Source organism: Aspergillus brasiliensis (genome assembly GCF_001889945.1).
Source record: "Aspergillus brasiliensis CBS 101740 unplaced genomic scaffold ASPBRscaffold_3, whole genome shotgun sequence".
NCBI classification, from domain to species: domain Eukaryota; kingdom Fungi; phylum Ascomycota; class Eurotiomycetes; order Eurotiales; family Aspergillaceae; genus Aspergillus; species Aspergillus brasiliensis.
This window is the reverse complement of record NW_027137444.1, coordinates 3330167-3352295: the sequence shown is the minus strand read 5'-3', so window position 1 is coordinate 3352295 and position 22129 is coordinate 3330167. Positions and strand designations below refer to the sequence as shown.

The window sequence follows — 22129 nt, the reverse complement described above, 5'->3', positions numbered from 1 at the left end:
AGATCAGGGTCATTGTCTCTAATGGATTTGGCCCCTTAGCACATGTTTGCTGGGGAAAACCTGCTTTGGCGCTGTAGGATTCAGATGCAACAGTATACTGCATATTTGCTTATGTGCTTTCCGACTAAGCCCAGGATGACGACCTCGGAAATTCATTGCCCGTCGGGGGAGTCTGGCCGTAATGGCGTTTTACTAGCATAGTTACAGTATTGGTACTATAGCTGGCACATCTTCATATATTCTGCTGATGCCCCGTCCAAACATCTTAAAATGAGAAGAGTCCACAGAATACCATCAATTGCTTCATAACAATCCATTCATCCATCCCTCAAAACGATCAATAGACCTTATCAAAATGCGGTCTCCCAATGATCTTACAACATCAGCAACCATGGAAGATATTCATCAAATATGGTCTTGGAACGCTAACGTGCCTGAGGCGGGTGAGACATGCATTCACACCCTCATCACCGACAAAGCTCTCCAGCAGCCAGATGCACTTGCCGTCGACGCTTGGGACGGGAGGTGGACGTATGGTGAGCTTGAGGATACTTCTACCACACTGGCGTTGCGTTTGCTTGACCTTGGAGTTGGCCCTGGAACCAATGTGGTCATATGTTTTGAAAAGTCGAAGTATACGCCTCTGGCTATGCTGGCCGTCATGAAGGCGGGTGGAGCCTCCGTTGCACTCGATACAAGCCAGCCACAGACACGATTACAGTCTATCATCAACCAGGTCGACCCTGTAGTGATACTATGCTCCGCGTCCAAGAGCCAGTTGGCCAAGTCAATTATCCCCGAGTCTGCTGTAGCATTGACAATTGATGAGAATTCTCTATCCGAAATGAATTTCGAGCCGGACTCGGTCGCCCGTCTCCCTGACGTCAGTCTAGACAACAATCTCTACGTGGTCTTTACCTCTGGAAGTACAGGCACTCCCAAGGGCGTCGTCGTCACACATCTCAATTATTCTAGTGCCATTCTCCACCAACAAGAAGCGCATGGCTTCAAGTCCACTTCAAGAGTGTATGACTTTGCTTCGTATGCTTTTGATGTGAGTTGGTCAAACCTCATCCACACTCTCACCATCGGCGCCTGTCTGTGCATTCCATCAGAGCAGGACCGCAAGGACAATCTCATCGAGTCCATACGCTCACTGCGTGCTACACATATCGATGTGACCCCGTCTGTTGCTCGTCTTATCCCTGATTCCTTGCTCTGCAAGATTGAAACACTTGTTTTAGGTGGCGAAAAGCTGTCTGCAGAACTTGCCAGACATTTATCATCGCTGGTAACATTGAAAAATCCGTATGGACCGAGTGAATGTACGCCTACATCAACTATCGCTACAATTCGACCGGATGATGATGATTCAAAAATTAGCAGCATTGGCCGAGGCTTGGGTGTCAACACCTGGATTGTAGACAGTGAGAATGAAGGAGTTTTGGTGCCTATTGGACAGGTTGGAGAGCTATTGCTTGAAGGGCATCTGCTTGGCAATGGCTACTTGAACGACCAGACGAAGACCACTGCGGCCTTTGTCAACAATCCGCTTTTTCTGCTCAATGGCGGCGATGGACCTGGGCAGCCTGGGAGGCGCGGGCGTCTCTACAAGACCGGCGACCTGGTCCGTTACGAGAAAGATGGTAGCTTGACATTTATTGGCCGTAAGGACACGCAAGTCAAGATTAACGGCCAACGAGTTGAGCTGGGTGATATTGAGCATCATATTTACCGCCACATGCCACATGGTACCGTATCTGTGCGACAAATTGCAGCAGAAATCATTTCACCAAAGACTGGTTCCAATGCTGTCCTGGCAGCATTCCTCGAGGTCGACCTTGGTGTAGAGGATACGGGAAAAGCGGAACAGTTGTTTTCAAAAACCGAGAAGATGATGTCTAACTTGAGAAGCAATCTTGCTCGAGAGGTCCCTTCATATATGGTTCCTGCTGTATTCATTCCGTTGAGGAACTTCCCATTGTCTCCGACAGGCAAGACAGACCGACGCCAACTGCGGGCCATTGGTGAATCAATGGACTTGACTGTCTTGGCAGGCTTGAGCGCAGCACCTAATGAGGCTCGGATTCCTCTCACTCTGCGAGAGAAACAGTTGAGAAGACTCTGGGGCTCTATCCTCAGGATTGACGAAAACCTTATTGCTCTCGACGATAACTTTTTGCAAAGAGCCGGCAACCCAGATGCAGCCATGAAACTCGTCACTGCAGCTCGAAGAGAAGGCTTCTCCCTGAGCCTGGCCAACGTGCTGAAGTATCCGTGCCTTCAGGACATGGCACAGGTGGTTGGAACAGTGGAGCAAGAGCAGGCACATGACATTATGCCATTTGAGCTTCTGAGCAATGAGATTAATCTTGATCTAGCCCTCAGAGAGGCTGCAGCATCGTGCAACGTACAAGGGAATCAAATTCAAGACATTTATCCCTGCACACCGCTACAGGAAGGCATGATGTCCCTATCCGCAAAACGCGAGGGTGATTACATCATGCAGTATACGCTGGAGCTACACCATCGATGCGACATAGAGCGCCTAGGTAAAGCCTGGGCGACAGTAGTTGCTACGACGCCCATTTTGAGAACACGAATTGTCGACATCACTAGCCAGGGGTTGGTACAGGCTGTTCTAAACGAGCAGTGGTCAAGTTCGTCGATCCAAAGGAGGACCTTGAGCCAGGCGAGAGACCACAAGCATCAATTCGGGCTAGGCATGCCATTAGGCAGATTTGAAATTGTCACCGGCGACTCGTCTGTTTTTAAGCACTACTTCGTCTGGACACTGCACCATGCCCTGTATGACGGGTGGTCACTTCAGCTTTTACTCGAAAAGCTCGAGAACGAGTACGCCGGAAAGGCAGACGCGCAGTCAAACTCACCCGACTTTAAACGGTTTATCAGGTATATTTCAACGAGGGATGGCGAGAAGACTCATTCGTTCTGGACCGAACAGTTCCAAGACGTCGAAGCCCAGATCTTTCCGAGCTTGCCATCTGTCGACTACCAGCCTAGATCGGACAAACTGTACACTCATTCTGTGGAAGGAATACAATGGCCAAAAAATGGAATCACCCCATCGACGACAATTCGTGCGGCTCACTCTATCTTGATATCCAGTCTGACCAACAGCCCAGATGTTGTCTTCGGCAGCATAACGACGGGCAGACAAGCCGCCGTGGATGAGGTTGAAGAGCTTATTGCACCAACTATAGCCACTGTACCTGTGCGCGTTTCGATCGACAGCAAAGACGAGTTGGGACAGTTCTTACAGCGAATTCAATCCCAGGCCGCAGATATGATTGAGTTTGAGCAGACTGGGCTGCATCAGATTCGACATATCAATGCAGATGCGGAGCGAGCATGCCAGTTTCAGACACTGCTTGTTGTTCAGCCCGCGGAGGGCTCGGCTACAGCACCGAGCGACATTTTTACCAACATTGCCGACGACATAAGGAAAGGAGATGGAAACAGCGCCGCAGAGCTGGGGACTTACGCCTTGACTATGGAGTGTCTGCTCAAGAAAGATGGCCTTGACCTCCATATGTACTATTGTTCCGCGGTCATATCGGAGCATCAAGTGCGCCGTTTGTCACAGCAGTTTGAGCATGTGCTTGGTCAAATATGTCATCTGACGATGATAATTCACAGACAGAGAACGACACTTGGATCGCTGCGGCAGCCAACAACGGAAACTGAGCGGCAGATGCAGCGAATCTGGGCACAGGTACTCAACCTTAATCAAGCATCAATTGGGCTAGATTACAGCTTTTTCCAACTCGGCGGCGACTCTATTGCTGCCATGGAAGTTGTGACAGAAGCTCGTAAGCTTGGCTTGAGACTGGCTGTGTCAGACATATTCCGTCGCCCGAAATTGCAAGACGTTGCAAAGAAGGCTTGTGACAGTGGCCTGCAGGTTTATGGAGAAGAGCAGCTCATGAACGACTCAGAAGTCCAAGTTAATGGAGGCACCGAGCACACTAAGCTACCCGATGATGACAAGGCAGTCGCTGGCCATGAAACGCAGCAAGTCATGGTATGGGAGGGAATGTTCGATAAGGAGGTCTATGGAACTATTGATGATGTCCAATTGGAGAAGATTGGGCGCGACTTCATCGGATGGACGTCCATGTACAATGGCAACCAAATGGACAATGTCGAATTGAACGAGTGGCTTGACGATACTATTGCCACAATACGCAGCAGCGGATCGACAGCCAACATACTCGAGCTGGGATCCGGCAGTGGAATGATCTTGTTCAATCTTGTCAACGGCCTGCACAGTTATGTTGGACTTGACCCGTCAGAAAAGGCCGTGGACTTCGTTTGTTCCACAGTTAAATCCATTCCCCAGTTGGCCGACCGTGTCTATAATATAAAGGGAACAGCAGACAACATCAACAGCCTAGGCGTACCCATCTCTGCTAACATGGTCATCGTGAACTCTGTCGTCCAGTACTTTCCCAGTCAAGACTATCTGCTCAAAGTAATTGAGGACCTAGTTCAGCTGGAAACAGTCCGCACGATCTTTTTCGGCGACATTCGCTCCTACGCGCTGTTTCGAGAGTTCCAGGTTACCAGGGCGCTGAATATTGCAGGAGATACTGCAACCGAGGAAGAGATCCGACAGATGATGGCCAACATGGAGCAAGTCGAGCTGGAGTTGCTGGTAGATCCCGCTTTTTTCACATCCTTAGTCGACCGGTTCCCTGGACTCGTCGAACATGTGGAGATTCTTCCAAAAAGATTGAAGTCGACGAACGAGCTGAGTGCCTATCGATACGCTGCCGTCGTGCATCTCAAAGACTCAAACCAACTGGCTCAGCCATTACAACTCCACGATATCCAGAAAGAGAGCTGGATTAACTATTCCGGGTGTCAACTCAATCGTCAGTCGCTGTTACAACTTGTACAGGATTCTTTCTTACGAGACCCGTCCCCCTCATCAGTTGTGGCCGTATGCAATATACCTTATAGCATGACAGTCTACGAGAGGCACGTGATTGAATGGCTTGATAGTGGCCGCACTGCCGGTCCCGATGCCGAGGACTGGCTCTCTTCTATCCGCCAAACATCACAAGAATGCTCGTCACTCTCGGCTCTCGATCTGCAACAAATAGCTCACCAGACAGGATGGCAAGTGGAGATCAGCTGGAGTCGGCAATTTTCTCAGCGCGGTGGCTTGGATGCCATATTCCACCGACACCCACGAGGAGACCGAACCAGCAGGGCTTTGTTCAACTTCCCCACAGATCATCAAGGACGGCCATCTCAATCGTTGAGCAATTGGCCTTTGCAGCGCAAGCGACAGGGAGAGGAAAAGCAAATAACTTTGGGAGATGTTTCGACCGTCTGCAAAGAGGACTTGCATGACATCTGGACTTGGAATGAAGTTGTCCCAGACGCCCTCGAGGCCTGTGTCCACGATCTCATCTCGGACACAGTAAGAACTCAGCCTCAATCCCCTGCTATTTGTGCTTGGGATGGTGAGTGGAGTTACATCGAGCTTGATGATTTGTCTAGCCGTCTTGCACACGCGCTTGCTCCGTTTGGCGTTGCTAACACAGTTGTACCTATATGCTTTGAAAAGTCAAAATGGACACCAGTGGCAACGCTGGCTGTGATGAAGGCCGGGGCAGCGTCAGTCACCCTCGATGCCTCTCAACCTCTGGAAAGATTACGGTCGATTATCTCCCAGACTGACCCTCGAGTGATCTTGTCATCGGCGTCTAAGCAGGGCTTGGGTGCCCAACTCACTAAAGCTCCAAATCTTGTTGTTGACCAACATTCCATTTCTACTATGCACATCACCGCCGAGCCTCTTCCTACCGTTGACCCCTCCAGCAAGCTATATATTGTTTTCACCTCTGGCACCACGGGTGTTCCTAAGGGCGTTATTATCACACACTCTAACTTTAGCAGTGCCATCCGACACCAACAAAAAGCTCATGGTTTCAAATCGACATCTCGGATTTATGACTTTGCCTCATACGCGTTTGACGTTAGCTGGTCTAACTTCATACATGCACTTACTATTGGTGCCTGCTTGTGTATTCCGTCAGATGAGGACCGCCGTGATGACTTGGCCGGGTCGTTGGAGAGGTTCGGCGCTACCCATGTTGACATGACGCCTTCCGCAGCAAGCTTGCTCCCAGAGAAGTCATTCAAAAGGCTTGAGACGGTTGTACTCGGAGGCGAGAAGCTTTCTGTCGAGAGCGCACAGCGCTGGAGCTCACTGGTCAGCCTCAAGAACCCATACGGTCCCAGTGAATGCACGCCCACGGCTACCATTGCGACGGTAACACCCACCGATGAGTACAAATCCAGTATTGGAAGAGGACTGGGTCTGAATACATGGATTGTGAATACTGTTACAGACTCTTTAGTTCCAGTCGGCGGAGTCGGAGAGCTCCTGCTCGAGGGGCCTCTCGTTGGCGCAGGGTACCTCGGCGATGACACAAAGACGGCCGCTTCCTTTGTGCAAGACCCTCAGTTCCTATTGCAAATATGCCCTCAAGGTCAAGCAAGACATACCAGAATGTATAAGACTGGAGATCTGGTTCATTACAACCCGGACGGAAGTCTTAGTTTCGTTGGGCGCAAGGACGCTCAGGTCAAGATTCATGGTCAGCGTGTCGAGTTGACCGAGATTGAGAGCCACATTCGTCGCACCTCTAAGACTATCCAGGTGGCTGTTTTGTTTACCAAGTCAGGGCTGTGTGCAAATAGGGTAGTTGCATTTGTCTGCATCCAGGGAACTGGCCAAACTCAGACAGCCGCCGATCAAATTCGACTCATCGATCCCAAGTATTCGACCCTTGTTACGGCTTACACCGAGTCCGCAAAGTCTAGTCTCAGCGACACTCTTCCTGCTTATATGATTCCCTCAATTTGGATTCCACTCCAGCATGTTCCGTTGTCAACGTCCGGAAAGCTCGATTACAAAGCTTTGAAATCATGGCTTGATAGCATGGATGCCAAGACGTTTGCCAATATTTTAACTGCGTCTGATGGCGACGTGAAGCTTCGCAAGGCTGAGACAGAATTGGAACAGGTCATAGTAGAGGCTTGCGCTACAATTCTCAACACTACAGCATCGAAGGTGAACCTGGATCGGTCGTTCATTGCGAATGGTGGTGATTCCATCTCCGCCATGAGGCTCGTTGCTCATTGTCGCGCGGACAACGTCGTATTTTCGGTGGCTAAATTGCTAAAGAGCAAAACTTTGGCCGCTTTGGCCTCATCTTCAGAAATCAAGTCAGCTTCCAACGTGTTGGGCTTCTATGAGGAGAAAAGTGACTCTTTTGCGTTGTCGCCGATCCAACAGTGGTTCTTTGAACAAGGTCTCTACAAGAGATCCAATGACAACTTCGACAATCAAGGATTTTATCTCAAGGTTAAGCGCCCATTATTGACAAAGGATATTGACTCGGCGATTTCCAAAGTTGTTCAGCATCACTCTATGTTGAGAGCTCGCTTTCATCGGAACGGCGACGAGTGGACCCAAAAAACGCTTAAGCCTGACACCAATGGTTTATATCACTTTGGTGTCCATCACACGTGCCTTCCAGCTGATATAGAGCGACTAGCTCTATCACGCCACCAGATGATCGACATCGAAAACGGGCCAGTATTCTCTGCTGACATTTGCCATAATGCGTTTGGAGAACAGTACCTGATCCTGATTGCTCACCATCTTGTTGTTGATTTAGTCTCGTGGCGTGTCATCCTGGAGGACATAGAATCTCTACTCGGTGGTAGTAATTTGCAACCAAGTCTTCCATTTCAAGTCTGGAATGATATGCAAATTGAGCGGGCGAAGGAATCGAGCCTATTTGATCCTGAAAATGTTCTTTCGACCACTGGAATTAATAACAACCTGGATTTCTGGCAAGCCACAGCAGAAACCAAGAACACCGTCGAAGATCACCTAAATTTCTGTACCAAGATCGACAGCAGCATTACAGAGCTCATCCTCAAAGACGCAAATTACCCGTTCAACACTGAACCTGTGGACCTCCTTCTTGCGGCTGTTTGGCATGCATTCTTCAAGACGTTCCCCCAAAGAGACGGTCTCACCATTTTTATTGAAGGACATGGTCGCGAGCCGTGGTCCTCGGATATTGATCTTTCCCGCACTGTCGGCTGGTTTACTACCATCAGCCCCATCCATGTGTCAAAGAGCGACGTACACAAGTCTGTCGCAAGTCTAGTACGCGTTGTCAAAGATGCGCGGCGGCTCCTGCCTGCAAATGGCTGGGCTTACTTTGCTTCTCGATATCTCAATGAATCGGGAAAATCGGCGTTCAAATCGCACGACTCTATTATGGAAATAACCTTTAACTATCACGGCCAATTTCAACAGCTGGAGAACGAGAAGGCGATGTTTGAAAATATTACGCTCAGTGGAGTCTGCGAGCAAGGACCAGCTCTTCCCGCCTCTTCCTTGATTGCTGTCGAAGTCTCGATAGATCGAGGGCAGGTCACCTTCGACATTTCTGCCAACCGCTACATTAATCACCAGGATTATATTTCAAATTGGATCAAAGCAATTTCACAGTCATTGGAGACCATTTCTAATGAGCTTGTGTTTACAGAAATCTCACATCGCACGCTTTGCGACTACGAATTTCTGAGCCTCGGGTATACGGAGCTGGATCGATTACAGGAAAGTGTCATCCCAGAAATTGAGAAGCTAAATGATTCCACAGTAGAATACATTTACCGCTGTCTTCCCACAGTTGATGGTATTCTGATCAGCCAGTTCAAAGACCCAGAATCGTATAAAACAGTGCAACATTTCGAGATTACTTCCCACATCGACGACCAAATCGACCTAGAGCATCTTTCTCTAGCATGGCAAAACGTGGTTGCCAATCAACCTGCTCTACGAACCGTCTTTATCCCTGGCATGGACAAAGCCGCTGCATTCAATCAAGTTGTGCTGTCTCAGTACCACGCCGAGCTCATCATCCTGCATACTGCCAGCGACGAGTACACCGAAGCCTTGGAGATGTTCAAGAATCTAACCCCAATCAATTATCAGAGCTTCAAGCCACCTCATAGAGCCGCGATGTGTCGAATCTCACCTAGTAGAGTACTCTGCCAGGTTGAGATGAGTCATGCCATCACAGACGGTGCATCGACATCTATTTTGGCCAATGATCTTCTCCAGGCATACAACGGCAACTCGATGCCAATAAATCTCATGGACACAGCATGTGAGTTTGCTCGGGCCCAACTCACTTCCTCTTTTGGGGAAAAACTGTCATACTGGAAGAAAAAGCTTTCGGGAATGGATCCCTGCCACTTCCCCAAAATTTCGGGTGCTTCAACACAAGGCACCGGTACATCCGTCTGCAAAATCCGTGGCTCTCTGTTTAGCAAAATCCAGGATTACTGCAATTCAGTAGAAGTCACGACGGCCAGTTTATTTCAGACCATATGGGCACTTACTCTGGCCGCCTATACCGGCAACGACTCGACATGCTTTGGGTATCTAGCATCTGGCCGCGACTTGCCTATTGCTGGCATCGATAAATCTATCGGTGCATTCACAAACATGTTGGTTTGTCGAGTCAATATTAACCGAGAAACTGAAATACTTCAATTTGTTCAGACTGTTCATGATCAAGTTATGCAAGATCTGGAGCACCAGCACTGCTCACTAGCAAGCATCCAGCATGAACTAGGCATAAATTCCGATAACCCTCTTTTCAACTCCATCCTATCATATCAGAAGCAGGACGATGAGCCGGCAGGAGACGAGGGTTTGGTCATCAAGGCCTTGGACGGACAGGATCCAACAGAGGTACGTTGTATCGCATGTCAATATTCTTAACGGAATCTGACAAATCCTAGTATGACATTGTGTTGAATATTGGGCACGCTACCGACCACATCGAAATTGTTTTTGACTATAAACACGCCTGTCTTTCAAGCATCCAGGCAGAGAGCGTACTTTCACTCATGCAATCTACAGCTGCCGCTCTAGTTCAGCATGCGTCGGGAGATCATCAGACTTTAAGAAGCGTCAACATGGTCAGCACTGAAGATATATCTGACATATGGCAATGGAACTCAAACGTGCCAGTCACTGTCGACGATTGTGTGCATCATATCATTACGCGAACTTGTCATGAACGCCCCCAAGCTCCGGCAATCTGTGCATGGGATGGCGATTGGACCTATGCTGAAGTCAATAAGCTGTCAGATAAACTTGCCCACCTTCTAGTCTCCTATGGTGTTGGCCCTGAAGTGGTGGTCCCGCTTTGCTTCGAAAAGTCAAAGTGGACACCCATAGCAATGATGGCTGTCATGAAGGCAGGAGGCGCATCTGTTGCCATGGACTCAACCCAACCAGAGGAACGCCTACGAGCAATCGTAAATCAAGTGAAGTCACCTATTATCTTGTCATCATTTGCCAACGAACAGCTTGCAAGCCGACTAATCAGCGAGCTTCCCAGCCCCACCAAAGTCCTCACAATAAGCGACAAAGAATTGGAAATTTTGAATGTTCTGAGTGGAAGTCAACTTCCCCATGTCAACCCCAGTGATACGCTCTATGTGGTATTCACATCCGGTAGTACAGGGGTGCCAAAGGGAGTGGCAGTTACTCACTCCAACATTGCCAGTGCGATCAAACACCAGCGACACTCGCTTGGATTCACTTCTGAATCTAGGGTATTCGACTTTTCTTCCTATATGTTTGATGTTGTCTGGTGCAACTTACTACAGGGTCTCTCTGCTGGAAGCTGCGTTTGCATCCCGAGCGACAATGAAAGGAAGACTGACTTTATGGCCGCTATTGTTAGGATGAGGGCAAACCTTGTCATATTGACACCTTCTGCTATCCGCGGCCTGAAGCTTGACGCTCTGAACAGCCTATGCAACCTCCACTTCATCGGCGAACCTTTACATGTTGACACTTTCAGATCAGTTGACGAAAGTGTCACGATATCCAACCTATATGGCCCCACTGAATGTACAACATTCAGCACAGTACAAACCATCTGCGGCAGACAGCACCCGTCAATTACAATTGGCAAGGGAGCGGGCCTGAATACCTGGGTCGCGGACATAGCCACTGGTACGGCTCTTGTACCAATTGGCAGTGCGGGAGAGCTTCTACTTGAAGGCCCATTAGTCGCCGCCGGCTACCGGGGTGATGCTGTCAAAACCGCTGCCGCATTCGTATATGACCCGCCATTTCTTCTGCGTGGATCGGTGGGCCACCCTGGCAGACGTGGCCGCCTATACAAAACCGGAGATATTGTTCGGTATAACTCCAACGGTACTTTGACTTTCCTTGGCCGAAAGGATTCGCAAGTCAAGATCAACGGACAGCGAGTTGAGTTCGGTGATATTGAGTCTCACATAAACGGGGCGCTGCTACCGGACTTCAGTGAAGGTCAAGCTTTAGTCGAGTTTGTAACACCGCAAGGAAGCTCACGTCCAATGCTTGTAGCTTTTGTTTACTTCGGACCTACTGTCACTGAGGGCATGGATGAGGCCGATCTGCTAAGCCTAGCCAAGCGCACAGCCATATCGCTGGATGAGAGTCTTGCTGCTCGAATCCCTGCATTCATGATACCATCCGCTTATATTCCATTACAGAAAATTCCTGTCACAGCGACAGGCAAGACAGACCGCCGTCGTTTACGCGAGATGGCCAAAGATGTTACCTGGGACCAGCTCATTTCAACTGACTCCCACGGTCCTGATCGTTGTCAACCTGGCACAGAGATGGAGATACAGCTGCAGATCCTATGGGGGACTGTGCTGGGAGTTGAAAGGAGTTTGATTGGTGCACACGACAACTTCATGCGCGTCGGTGGTGATTCCGTGGGCGCAATACGCTTAGCAAGTTCTGCCCGGGAACTTGGTTTCACGCTGAACGTGGCTGATATTCTCAAGAACCCGAAATTAAGTGATATGGCAAAACTTATGATACGAACAGAGCCGTCGCAGGATATTTCGATCAAGGAATTCTCTCTCCTCAAACCTGGCTCTGATGTCGACTGGGCCGTTGCAGAGACATCCGCTTTATGTGGCGTGGACGGTAACCAAGTTGAAGACTTGTATCCTTGCACACCCCTGCAAGAGGGCTTGCTGGCGCTGACAACAAAGCGCCCCGGCGACTACATCATCCGGTGCATTTTGGAACTGAAGAGATCAACAGACGTCAAAAAGTTCTGCGCCGCTTGGGAGGCGGTGTTGGAGAGCACCCCAATACTACGAACTCGGATTGTAGACATCGCGGAACAAGGTTTGGTGCAAGCTGTCATCAAACAACCAGCACAGTGGACATCGGCCGAAGCCTCCAGTTTGGTAGACTTCGTGGCTGCTGATAATGAGAAGACAACTGGTCTGGGTATGCCCTTGGTGCGATTCGGACTAGTGCAAGAGACGAACAAACACTTTTTTGTTTTGACTCTGCATCATGCAGTATATGATGGCTGGGCGCTGAATCTGGTCTTCGAAAAGCTCGAAAATTTTTATGCTGGGTCTTCCAGGCATGTAAGCTCGGATTTCAGACATTTCGTCAAGCACATTTCAAGTCTCGACAACGATGCGGCTGCCAGGTTTTGGAAAGACCAACTCCAAGGCTCAGAGGCACCCACTTTTCCCTCCTTACCAACTGCCACGTTCGTGCCCAAGTCTGAAAAGACCATTTTGCACACAGTTGAAGAGTTGCAGTGGCCCAAGACTAATGTCACTGCTTTTACGTTGGTGCGTGCGGCACTGTCACTTTTAACGGCAGCCTACACCAATTCAGAAGACGTTTGCTTTGGAGTGACTTCCAACGGTCGGCAGGTTGGGCTCCCTGGAGTAGAAAGAATGATAGGTCCGACTATTGCGACAGTGCCCGTTCGTGTTCGCATTGACCGCGAGCAGCGTCTCCAAGCCTTCCTCACACAGATGCAGCATCAGTCCATTGACATGATAGCGTTTGAACAGTTTGGTCTGCAGCAAATACGGAAGTCAAGTCCTGACGCCGAACGGGCCTGTAACTTCCAGTCACTTCTCATTGTCCAGCCGACAGAAGAGACAGCCCAGTGGCAGAGCGATATAATTGCCCGTGATATCGGAGAAGGAGCTGATGATCCTATGGGCATTCAAGAGGTTGGAACATATGCCCTTACTCTCGAATGCCATCTCGGACCCGACAGTTTGCTCATAAAGGCCAACTTTGATTCCAATGTAATCGATGAACTACAGGTCAAGCGATTTACAAAGCAGTTTGAGCACGTGCTTCGTCAAATATGCTGCTCTGGCAGTGGCCTTGTCGTTTCTGATATTGATACCACCAGCAGACAAGACATGGAAGATATTTGGGAGTGGAATGCCGTAGTCCCCCCGTCAGTCAACACGCCTGTTCATGAGCTCATCTCCTCTGTGGCACGCAGACTGCCGCATGTCCAAGCTGTATGCGCATGGGACGGCAACTGGACTTACCGTCAACTGGATGACCTGTCAAATTATGTTGCGCACCACCTCGTCGGCCTTGGTGTTGGCTCTCAGGACATCGTACCGCTGTTGTTCGAGAAGTCCAAGTGGATGCCGATCGCGATGCTTGGTGTCATGAAAGCAGGAGCTGCGTCGGTGGCTGTCGATACCAGTCAGCCCAAAGACCGACTTCGCATGATTATCGACCAGGCAAACCCCACGGTCGCGCTAAGCTCAGCTGATAAGTTGCCTCTTGTCCGGAGTCTGACAAAGGCGCAAAGCTTCGTTGTCAATGGCCAAGGTATTGACTGCTTATTAAAACCTAGCCTTAATGCTACACTTCCAGTTGTCGATCCGTCCAGCAGACTGTATTTGGTCTTCACCTCTGGTAGTACGGGTGTCCCGAAGGGTGTTATAATTCGACATTGCAATTTTGCCAGTGCAATAAAACACCAGAAAGAAGTTCAAGGCATCCTTCCAACCTCGCGTGTCTATGACTTTGCTTCATATGCATTTGACGTCGCATGGGCCAATGCGCTACTGACCTTTGAGAGCGGCGCTTGTCTCTGTATCCCATCCGATGCTGACAGAAAGAATGATCTAAATGGTTCGATTACGCGACTGAAGCCAACTCACGCCGATCTTACGCCTTCGGCAGCACTAGTCCTGTCCAAAGAGTCACTTCAGCAGCTTGATACCCTCACTTTAGGTGGCGAACGTCTCCTAGCGGAGTACGCAACAAAGTGGTCCCAGTTTGTGACAGTTAAAAACTCATACGGACCAAGCGAGTGCACTCCAACTGCCACATTTACCGAGGGCATTGGGCATGGATACGATCTTGGTGCTAGTATTGGTAAGCCTGCTGGTCTCAACACTTGGGTGGTTGATCCTGTGACGGGGCAGTCGCTCGTTCCTATTGGAGGCGTCGGCGAGCTGTTCTTGGAGGGGCCGCTTGTCGGTGCTGGCTATCTTGGTGATGCAGAGAAAACGAATGCTGCTTTTATCCATGATCCACCATTTTTGCTCCGCGGCAACGTTGTCGCGCAACCTGGACGACGCGGCACGCTGTATAAGACGGGTGACATTGTGCGATACAACTCAGATGGCAGTCTCACTTTTGTTTGTCGGAAAGATACGCAAGTCAAGATCAATGGCCAGAGAGTAGAGCTTGCTGAGATTGAGAGTCATATGGCTCTATACACAGCGACCCGACAAGTGGCGACCCTATTGCCTAGCACTGGCCTCTGTGCAAACAAGCTGGTAGCTATGATCAGCCTCACAGATGTGAACTATGATGTTAGCGAGGACCTCGCCGAAAACAAGATTGAGCTGGCATCTTCGGAACATGGCCAACTCATCAATGAGCACATTGAGGCCCTTCAATCGTTCTTGCGCGAGTCTTTGCCGCAGTACATGATTCCATCTCTGTGGGTGGTCTTGTACAACCTCCCTATGACAGCATCGGGAAAGCAAGACAATAAGGCACTCAAATCCTGGCTGGAAAATATGGATGAAACGTGCTTTTCTAAAATCAACAATGTGAACGGTAGCGACAGTATCCGAGAACCAGACACAGAAGACGAAAGAGCTCTCAGCCAGAAATGCAGTATCGTCCTTAATATGCCCGTCGACAAGATCAATCTCGACAAATCTTTTATTGCAAATGGTGGAGATTCCATTTCGGCCATGAGGCTTGCATCCCACTACAGAACTGCGGGAATTTCCATCTCAGTCCCAACACTCCTTCAAAGTAAAACCCTCGCGGATTTCGCAGCATTTTCGGGCGCAACAGCCATTACTGGAGTCAGCCAGGAAGAGCATACTGACGTTCCTTTCGAACTATCACCCATCCAGCAGTGGTTCTTTGACCAATGGCCATTTATGAGCCAGCAGAAGCATGACAGATTCTACAACCAAGGATTCTATGTGAGACTCAGGCGCACAGTGGGAATCAATGATCTAGAATCAGCCTTTCTTTCTCTGGTCAATCGGCACGCGATGTTACGCTCGCGATTCCAGCATCATGGGGGCAAATGGAAGCAAATAATCCTCAGTCACAGCAAACGAGCTCTTCATTTGAACGTATCGCAGCACCTGTCCATGAGCGAGATTGCATCGTTAGCTCAAGAGCGGCACCGACAGATTGACATAGAGAAAGGTCCTGTCTTCTCGGTTGATATTTGCTTACTAGGCCAGCAGCAGCATCTGGTCATGATAGCCCATCATTTGGTTACCGATTTGGTCTCCTGGCGGATTATCTTAGATGATCTGGAGACTATTCTCAACGGCCATTCCCTAACGGCCGCTCTACCCTTCCAAGTGTGGAGCAGGCTGCAAGCTGAGCGGGCTGTATCTTCCACTTTGAAGCCTCACAACTTGCTGTCGACTGACGGCGTCCATAACAATCTCAAGTTTTGGAAGTATACGCACGACACGCCCAACTGCTTGGCAGACCACAGGCTCCGATCGGTCACCATTGATCGAGAAACTACGGCTGTACTACTGGGCGAGGCAAACAAAGCCATGAACACAGAGCCAGTAGAGATCCTTTTATCAGCTGTTTGGGATGCATTCTTTCGGACGTTTTCCCAGCGCAACAGCCTGACCATATTCAACGAAGGTCATGGTCGCGAAGCTTGGTCCGATGAAATTGACTTGTCGAGCACTGTTGGATGGTTTACCACACTCAGTCCCATCAACATCTATAGAAATAATGCCACCAGCGAGACCGACATGGTGCGGCTCGTCAAGGATGCCCGCCGCAGCCTTCCCGCGAACGGCTGGTCTTACTTCACCTCCCGATATCTGAACCCCGACGGGCAACGAGCTTTTGAAAGCCATAACACAGTGTCTGAAGTTGTTTTCAATTATCATGGCCAATTCCAACAACTAGAAAATCATCAAGCCCTTTTTGAAGACATTGATCTTGTCGATGTACGTGAGCAAGGTCGCTCAATATCTGCAGGGTCTTTGTTTAACATCGAGGTTGCCATTGAAGCAATGCAAGCGCACTTTGAATTCTCCGTCAATCAAAATATCGCTCATCAGAGCTTGATTAACCAGTGGATTGACCAGATTCAACCCTCTTTGGAAAGGATTTGCCTCGTCCTTCTCGAGGCCAACCCAACGCATACGCTGTGTGACTTCAAGTTTATCAGTCTCGACTACCAGCGCCTTGACGATCTTACCAGTCGACTACTTCCGGAGATCGAGTCAATCAACCATTCAACTGTTGAGGAGATTTTCTCGTGCTCTCCGATTGTCGATGGAATGCTCCTCAGTCAGATAAAGCAGCCAGAATCATACAAGACTCTTCAGCAATACGAGGTGTTGTCATCTCATGACCATCCTATCTGCCTCGACACCCTCAAAATTGCTTGGCAAAAGGTAATTTCTCGCCAGCCTGCCCTGAGGACAGTTTTCATCGCTGGCCTTGACGGATCTACCGCCTTTTACCAGGCCCTTCTCAAAGAGTGCTCCGGGGATGTTATCGTTGTTGAGGCTAAAACTGAAGAGGAAGCCCTGAAAGCCTTTTCCTCGCTTCCGAAAGTCGATTTCCAACAGGGCAAACCTCCTCATCGCCTCACTCTTTGTCAAACGCCGGATGACAAAGTCTTTTGTCAGATAGAAATGAGCCATACTATTACTGATGGTGCCTCTTCCAGCATTTTGATCAAGGATCTGATTGACGCTTATGGTGATAGGCTGTCGTCAACAGACCTTGTCAAAACAACACGCGAATTTGCTAGCCACTTGCTGGCTAAGCCACAGTCCCAAAAGATTTCGTATTGGAACACAAAACTCAAGGGCCTTGAACCTTGCCGCTTTCCATCCCTATCGAGCCTGTCTCGGGAGAAGCACGAGTGTAGCTCGGAGATTGGAGTTTTTGTCGAAGACAAGATGTTTGCGCAGATTCAAGATTTCTGTAGCATAAACCAGGTCACGCCAGCAAGTCTCCTCAAGAGCGCCTGGGCTTTGACACTCTCGACCTACGTACAAAATCAATCTGTCTGCTTTGGCTATCTGGCATCTGGTCGAGACCTCCCAATCGCCGGAATGGACGAATCTGTCGGCGCTTACACTAACATCATGGTCTGCCGTGCCGATTTGGATGGGCAACAGCCTGGTGTGGCACTCGTGCGACAACTTCAGGATCAATTAATGCAGGACTTGAGCTTCCAACATATATCGCTTGCTAGCATTCAACATGAGCTTGGACTGGCGTCCGATCAGCAGCTTTTCAACTCTATTGTCTCTTTTCAGAGGTCAGAAGACGATAATGAACAATCAGCAGAGGAGGGTAAACTTCGATTCAAGAATATTGATGGTTTGGACCCAACAGAAGTCAGTGAATTGTTGAGCATGAGAGTGTATACATCTGAACTAATGTTTTTATAGTACGACATCGTATTGGGTATCAACCAAGGAACCAGGTCCATCGAAATTGACCTTGAATTCTCACACAGCTGTCTCACTAGTAATCAGGCAAAACGCATTCTCGAGCATCTGGAGTCAAACATTGCCGCTATTCTTCACAATGAGCCACCTGCTCTGATCAGCCCCCAGGATGAGCAAGATATTTGGAGCTGGAACTCCACTGTTCCTGACATGGTCAACATCTGCGTTCACGATCTGATCTCCAAGATAGTATTCCGCCAGCCTGATGCACCAGCTGTTTGCTCATGGGACGGCGATTTCACCTATGCGGAGCTGGATAATTTTGCAACACGCCTTGCCAATAGCCTCAGCAAGATGGGCATCGGAAGAGGTAGCATCGTCCCGCTATGTTTTGAAAAATCAAGATGGACGCCAGTTGCCATGCTAGCAGTTATGAAAACAGGTGCAGCCTCTGTTACGATGGATACTAGCCAGCCTGAAGAACGGCTCCAGTCTATTGTTGCACAGGTGGATGCTAAACTTGTGATCTCTTCGACATTGAAGGTTGAGCTAGCAGCCAGGCTCACAACGGCTACCGTCTTGGCTATAGACAAAGCCAGCATGAAGGCGATGGCTGATGATACGCCGCTGGCTGCAGTCGATCCCGCAAATAGTATTTATATTGTCTTCACATCAGGGAGCACTGGCACGCCAAAAGGTGTCATTATCACTCATACCAACTACAGCAGCGCCATCAAGCATCAGCAGAGTGAACACGGCTTCAAGCCATCCTCTAGGGTCTTCGACTTTGCCTCTTATGCGTTCGATGTCAGCTGGTCCAACTTCTTGCACACCTTGACCATTGGGGCCTGCTTATGCATTCCTTCTGATGATGATCGTAAAAATGATCCAGCGGGCGCAATTGACCGCTTACAGTGTACACACGTTGATATGACCCCCTCGGCCGCAAGCGTCTTACCTGCCAGTACGTTGGCTAAATTGGATACCATTGTTCTGGGAGGCGAGAAGCTCTCGCTTGAATATGCCCAACGCTGGTCCGCCCTGACAAGCGTGCGTAATCCGTACGGGCCTTCCGAATGCACACCGACGTCGACAATTACTGAGATCAATTCTGCGGAAATAAGCAAGGGCAAAGTGAGCATCGGCAAAGGAGTGGGACTCAATACTTGGATTGTTGATCCTGCTACTGCACAACATTTAATGCCGATTGGCATCCCTGGGGAGTTATTACTCGAAGGTCCGCTTGTTGGTGCTGGCTATCTCGGAGACCCTGTCAAAACCGCCTCAGCATTTATTGAAGACCCAGAATTCCTAGTCAAAGGCGCTGGTCCAGGAATTCCAGGCCGCCGTGGTCGTCTGTACAGGACGGGCGATCTAGTCACCTATAATACCGATGGTAGCTTGTCATTTGTGGGCCGAAGGGACTCTCAAATCAAGATAAACGGGCAACGCGTGGAATTAGGCGACATCGAGTCGCACGTTTCTGCAAACCTGGTGAGTCATGGCAGTGCTCAGGTTGCGGTCGAGGTTGTGTCACCCCAAGCTAGCTCCAACAACATACTTGTCGCCTTCGTGAGCTTTGACGACCTGAATTCTATCAACCTGAATGATGAAAAGCTTCTTGCCCGCACGAAAGCGGCGACCGACGGAATTAGGGAGAAACTCGCGATACAAATCCCATCTTATATGATTCCTTCGGTCTACATCCCTGTTACTGCTTTTCCCACAACAGCTACTGGGAAGACTGATCGGCGCCGATTACGTGAAATGGCCTCCAGCCTCACCCTGGAGCAGCTTACCTCAATCAACCAAGCTCAACAGCAATATCAACCCCCCACTACGCCTTTGGAAGTGGCACTTCGGGAGCTCTGGATCTCAGTTCTCAAATTAGGATCGCGAAAGATTAGCACTGCAAACAACTTCTTCGAACTTGGTGGAGATTCCATCGGTGCTATGAGGCTGGTAGGCGCGGCCCGTGACCACGGACTATCGCTTTCCGTTGTAGATATTTTCAAGCATCCTAAGTTCAGCGAAATGGCTGCTTTGCTTCGTTCTGTGGATAAGCCGCAGTTGGAAGCACCACGGGGATTTCAACCCACTTCGCTTCTGTCCAAAGATCACAACAAAGACCAGATACTCTCTCGACTCTTTGATTTTGGTATTGACTTGGGTAATGTTGAAGACATCCTCCCTGTCACGGATCATCAAGCTCGTTCCATCGCGATGACTCACTCTGCGTCCCGCGACTTGCTACTCTATCACACTTTAGATAGCAAGGGCGTGCCAAATATGCGCAAGATGCGAGCAGTGTGCAATGAGCTCGTCAATAGATATGATCTCATGCGAACCCTTTTCATCGCACATAAAGACAGCTTCTTGCAGGTCGTGCTGAAGGCCTTTCCTGTGGATATAACCGTCCTGAGAATTGAGAATGCCAGCCTAGAGGAATGCACAGAAGAGCTACGATTACGCGACAGGGACGATGAGCTCCGTTATGGCTCGCTCCTAACGAAGATTGCTATTTTGCATCAAATCCGCGACAACGAATACCGTCTTGTGGTCCGCATTTCCCATGCTCAACATGACGGAATGAGCGTGATGAAAATGTGGAACGCATTTGAAGAAATGTACGGTGACGGAAGTGACGACTCATTCCACATTCCTTCGGACACTAGCTTCCAAGAAAAGTCCAAGGCTAGTTTCTCCAACTACGTGCATGCCGTGGCTGGTACAAACCGGGAGCAAGCTAAGTCTCACTGGCGCAGACTCCTCAAGGGCTCTAGCATGACGAACCTCAAGCCCCATGCTTCATATGCCCTGACCTTTGGCGAAGGACCATGTGTCGCCAGACATGTTCCTAAGAGCATTGCTCAAGGTACTGGATTTACATTTCCTACTGTACTGAAGGCTGCTTGGGCGTACGTTCTGGCAAAACACCTTGCCAACGACGACGTGGTTTTCTGTAACCTCACTCACGGTCGGGGCTTGCCCGGGACACAAGATGTCTTTGGAGACTGCGTGAACATCATTCCTACTCGAGTATCCTTTACCGACGGATGGACTGTTCGCGACCTTCTCAGTACATTGAACACGCAACAGATTGCGAGCATGGAGCACGAGAATATAGGCACACGCGAAATTATCCGTGACTGTACTACATGGCCGAAGTGGACATATGCAGGATCCATCGTTTATCACCATGACTTTGACGATGGAGAACATATTGCTAATAACCGCAGTATGCACGTTGAGCAGAAGCTAGATCTGTCTCACGGCAAAGTGGACATGACCGACGTTCATATCACTTCTAAGCCTGATAACAACATGTTCCGAATTGAGCTGGACTTCGCACATGGCGTGGTATCTGAGCGTGACGCTGAACTGCTGGCTGCGAAACTGACGGAGTCTATCATCGTTTTCTGCCATGTCATGGACCAGCCTTTGTTATCTCCCGACCAGATCAGATATCTGCGGACAACCACATTGCTGCCCTCAGAGGAGCCTCCTCTCAGTGCAACCCCAACAAATGAACAGTTAATGGTTGCTAGCATTAGCCCGACTGAAATGCAATGGGCGCTTGAGAGTGCGTGGAGGGACACTTTCAATTGCCGCCTTAGTCCTGAGGTGAAAGCGGGCAAGACAATTTTTGATCTTGGTGGTGACTTGGTAAGCGCTAGTCTGATATCAGCTCACATGGAGAGGCAAGGATATGTCCTTAGTGTTGAGGATGTCTTGGGGAATCCGACTTGGTTCTCGCAACTGACGCTGTTGACGAAGCGCTCTCTTCGGGATGTTGATGGCAGATGAACAAGAATGTTTAATATTTAGTCTGTCATTACTATTTGGTATCATCACTCAATACTTCGGCGTTTCTTTTTTTTTTTTTTTTTTTTTTTTTTCTTTACACAATATTTCATGTTTTGAAATCAATCAACTTTGAACCTGTTGACTCATATGCCCGTACTAGTACTAATCTTCGATCTCATTTTCAAGTTTAACCTTCTGGCATATACATACTCTGTTCTAGTAGCTTCCTTGGCTCTAAAGTTCACTGGCGGACATTGGTCAATGTCTTCAAGTTATCGATAATAGATGCAATACGCAGGTGATTGAAAATTAAAATCAAAAAATAAAAAAATAAAAAAAAATAAGAATAACGTTCATTCCTCATAGCTGATTGTCAAATGCCTACGGATCTACTAACTTAGTACTATAGATTCATATGTTACCTAATTTTCTTCGAGCTCATGAATGATTACATTGTACACAAAGC

The 22129-nt window shown here is 49.0% G+C and overlaps 1 protein-coding gene across 1 annotated transcript; it reads left to right on the top strand.

Annotated features, from left to right (window-relative positions):
• Positions 1–355: 355 nt before the first annotated feature.
• ASPBRDRAFT_193948 (uncharacterized protein) lies at positions 356–21663 on the top strand (the record flags this gene model as incomplete). The annotated part of the gene is made up of 3 exons (XM_067620693.1): positions 356–9820; positions 9871–17802; positions 17857–21663. 3 exons carry the CDS (start codon positions 356–358, stop codon positions 21661–21663), a joined length of 21204 nt encoding a protein of 7067 aa, XP_067482551.1.
• Positions 21664–22129: the final 466 nt, after the last annotated feature.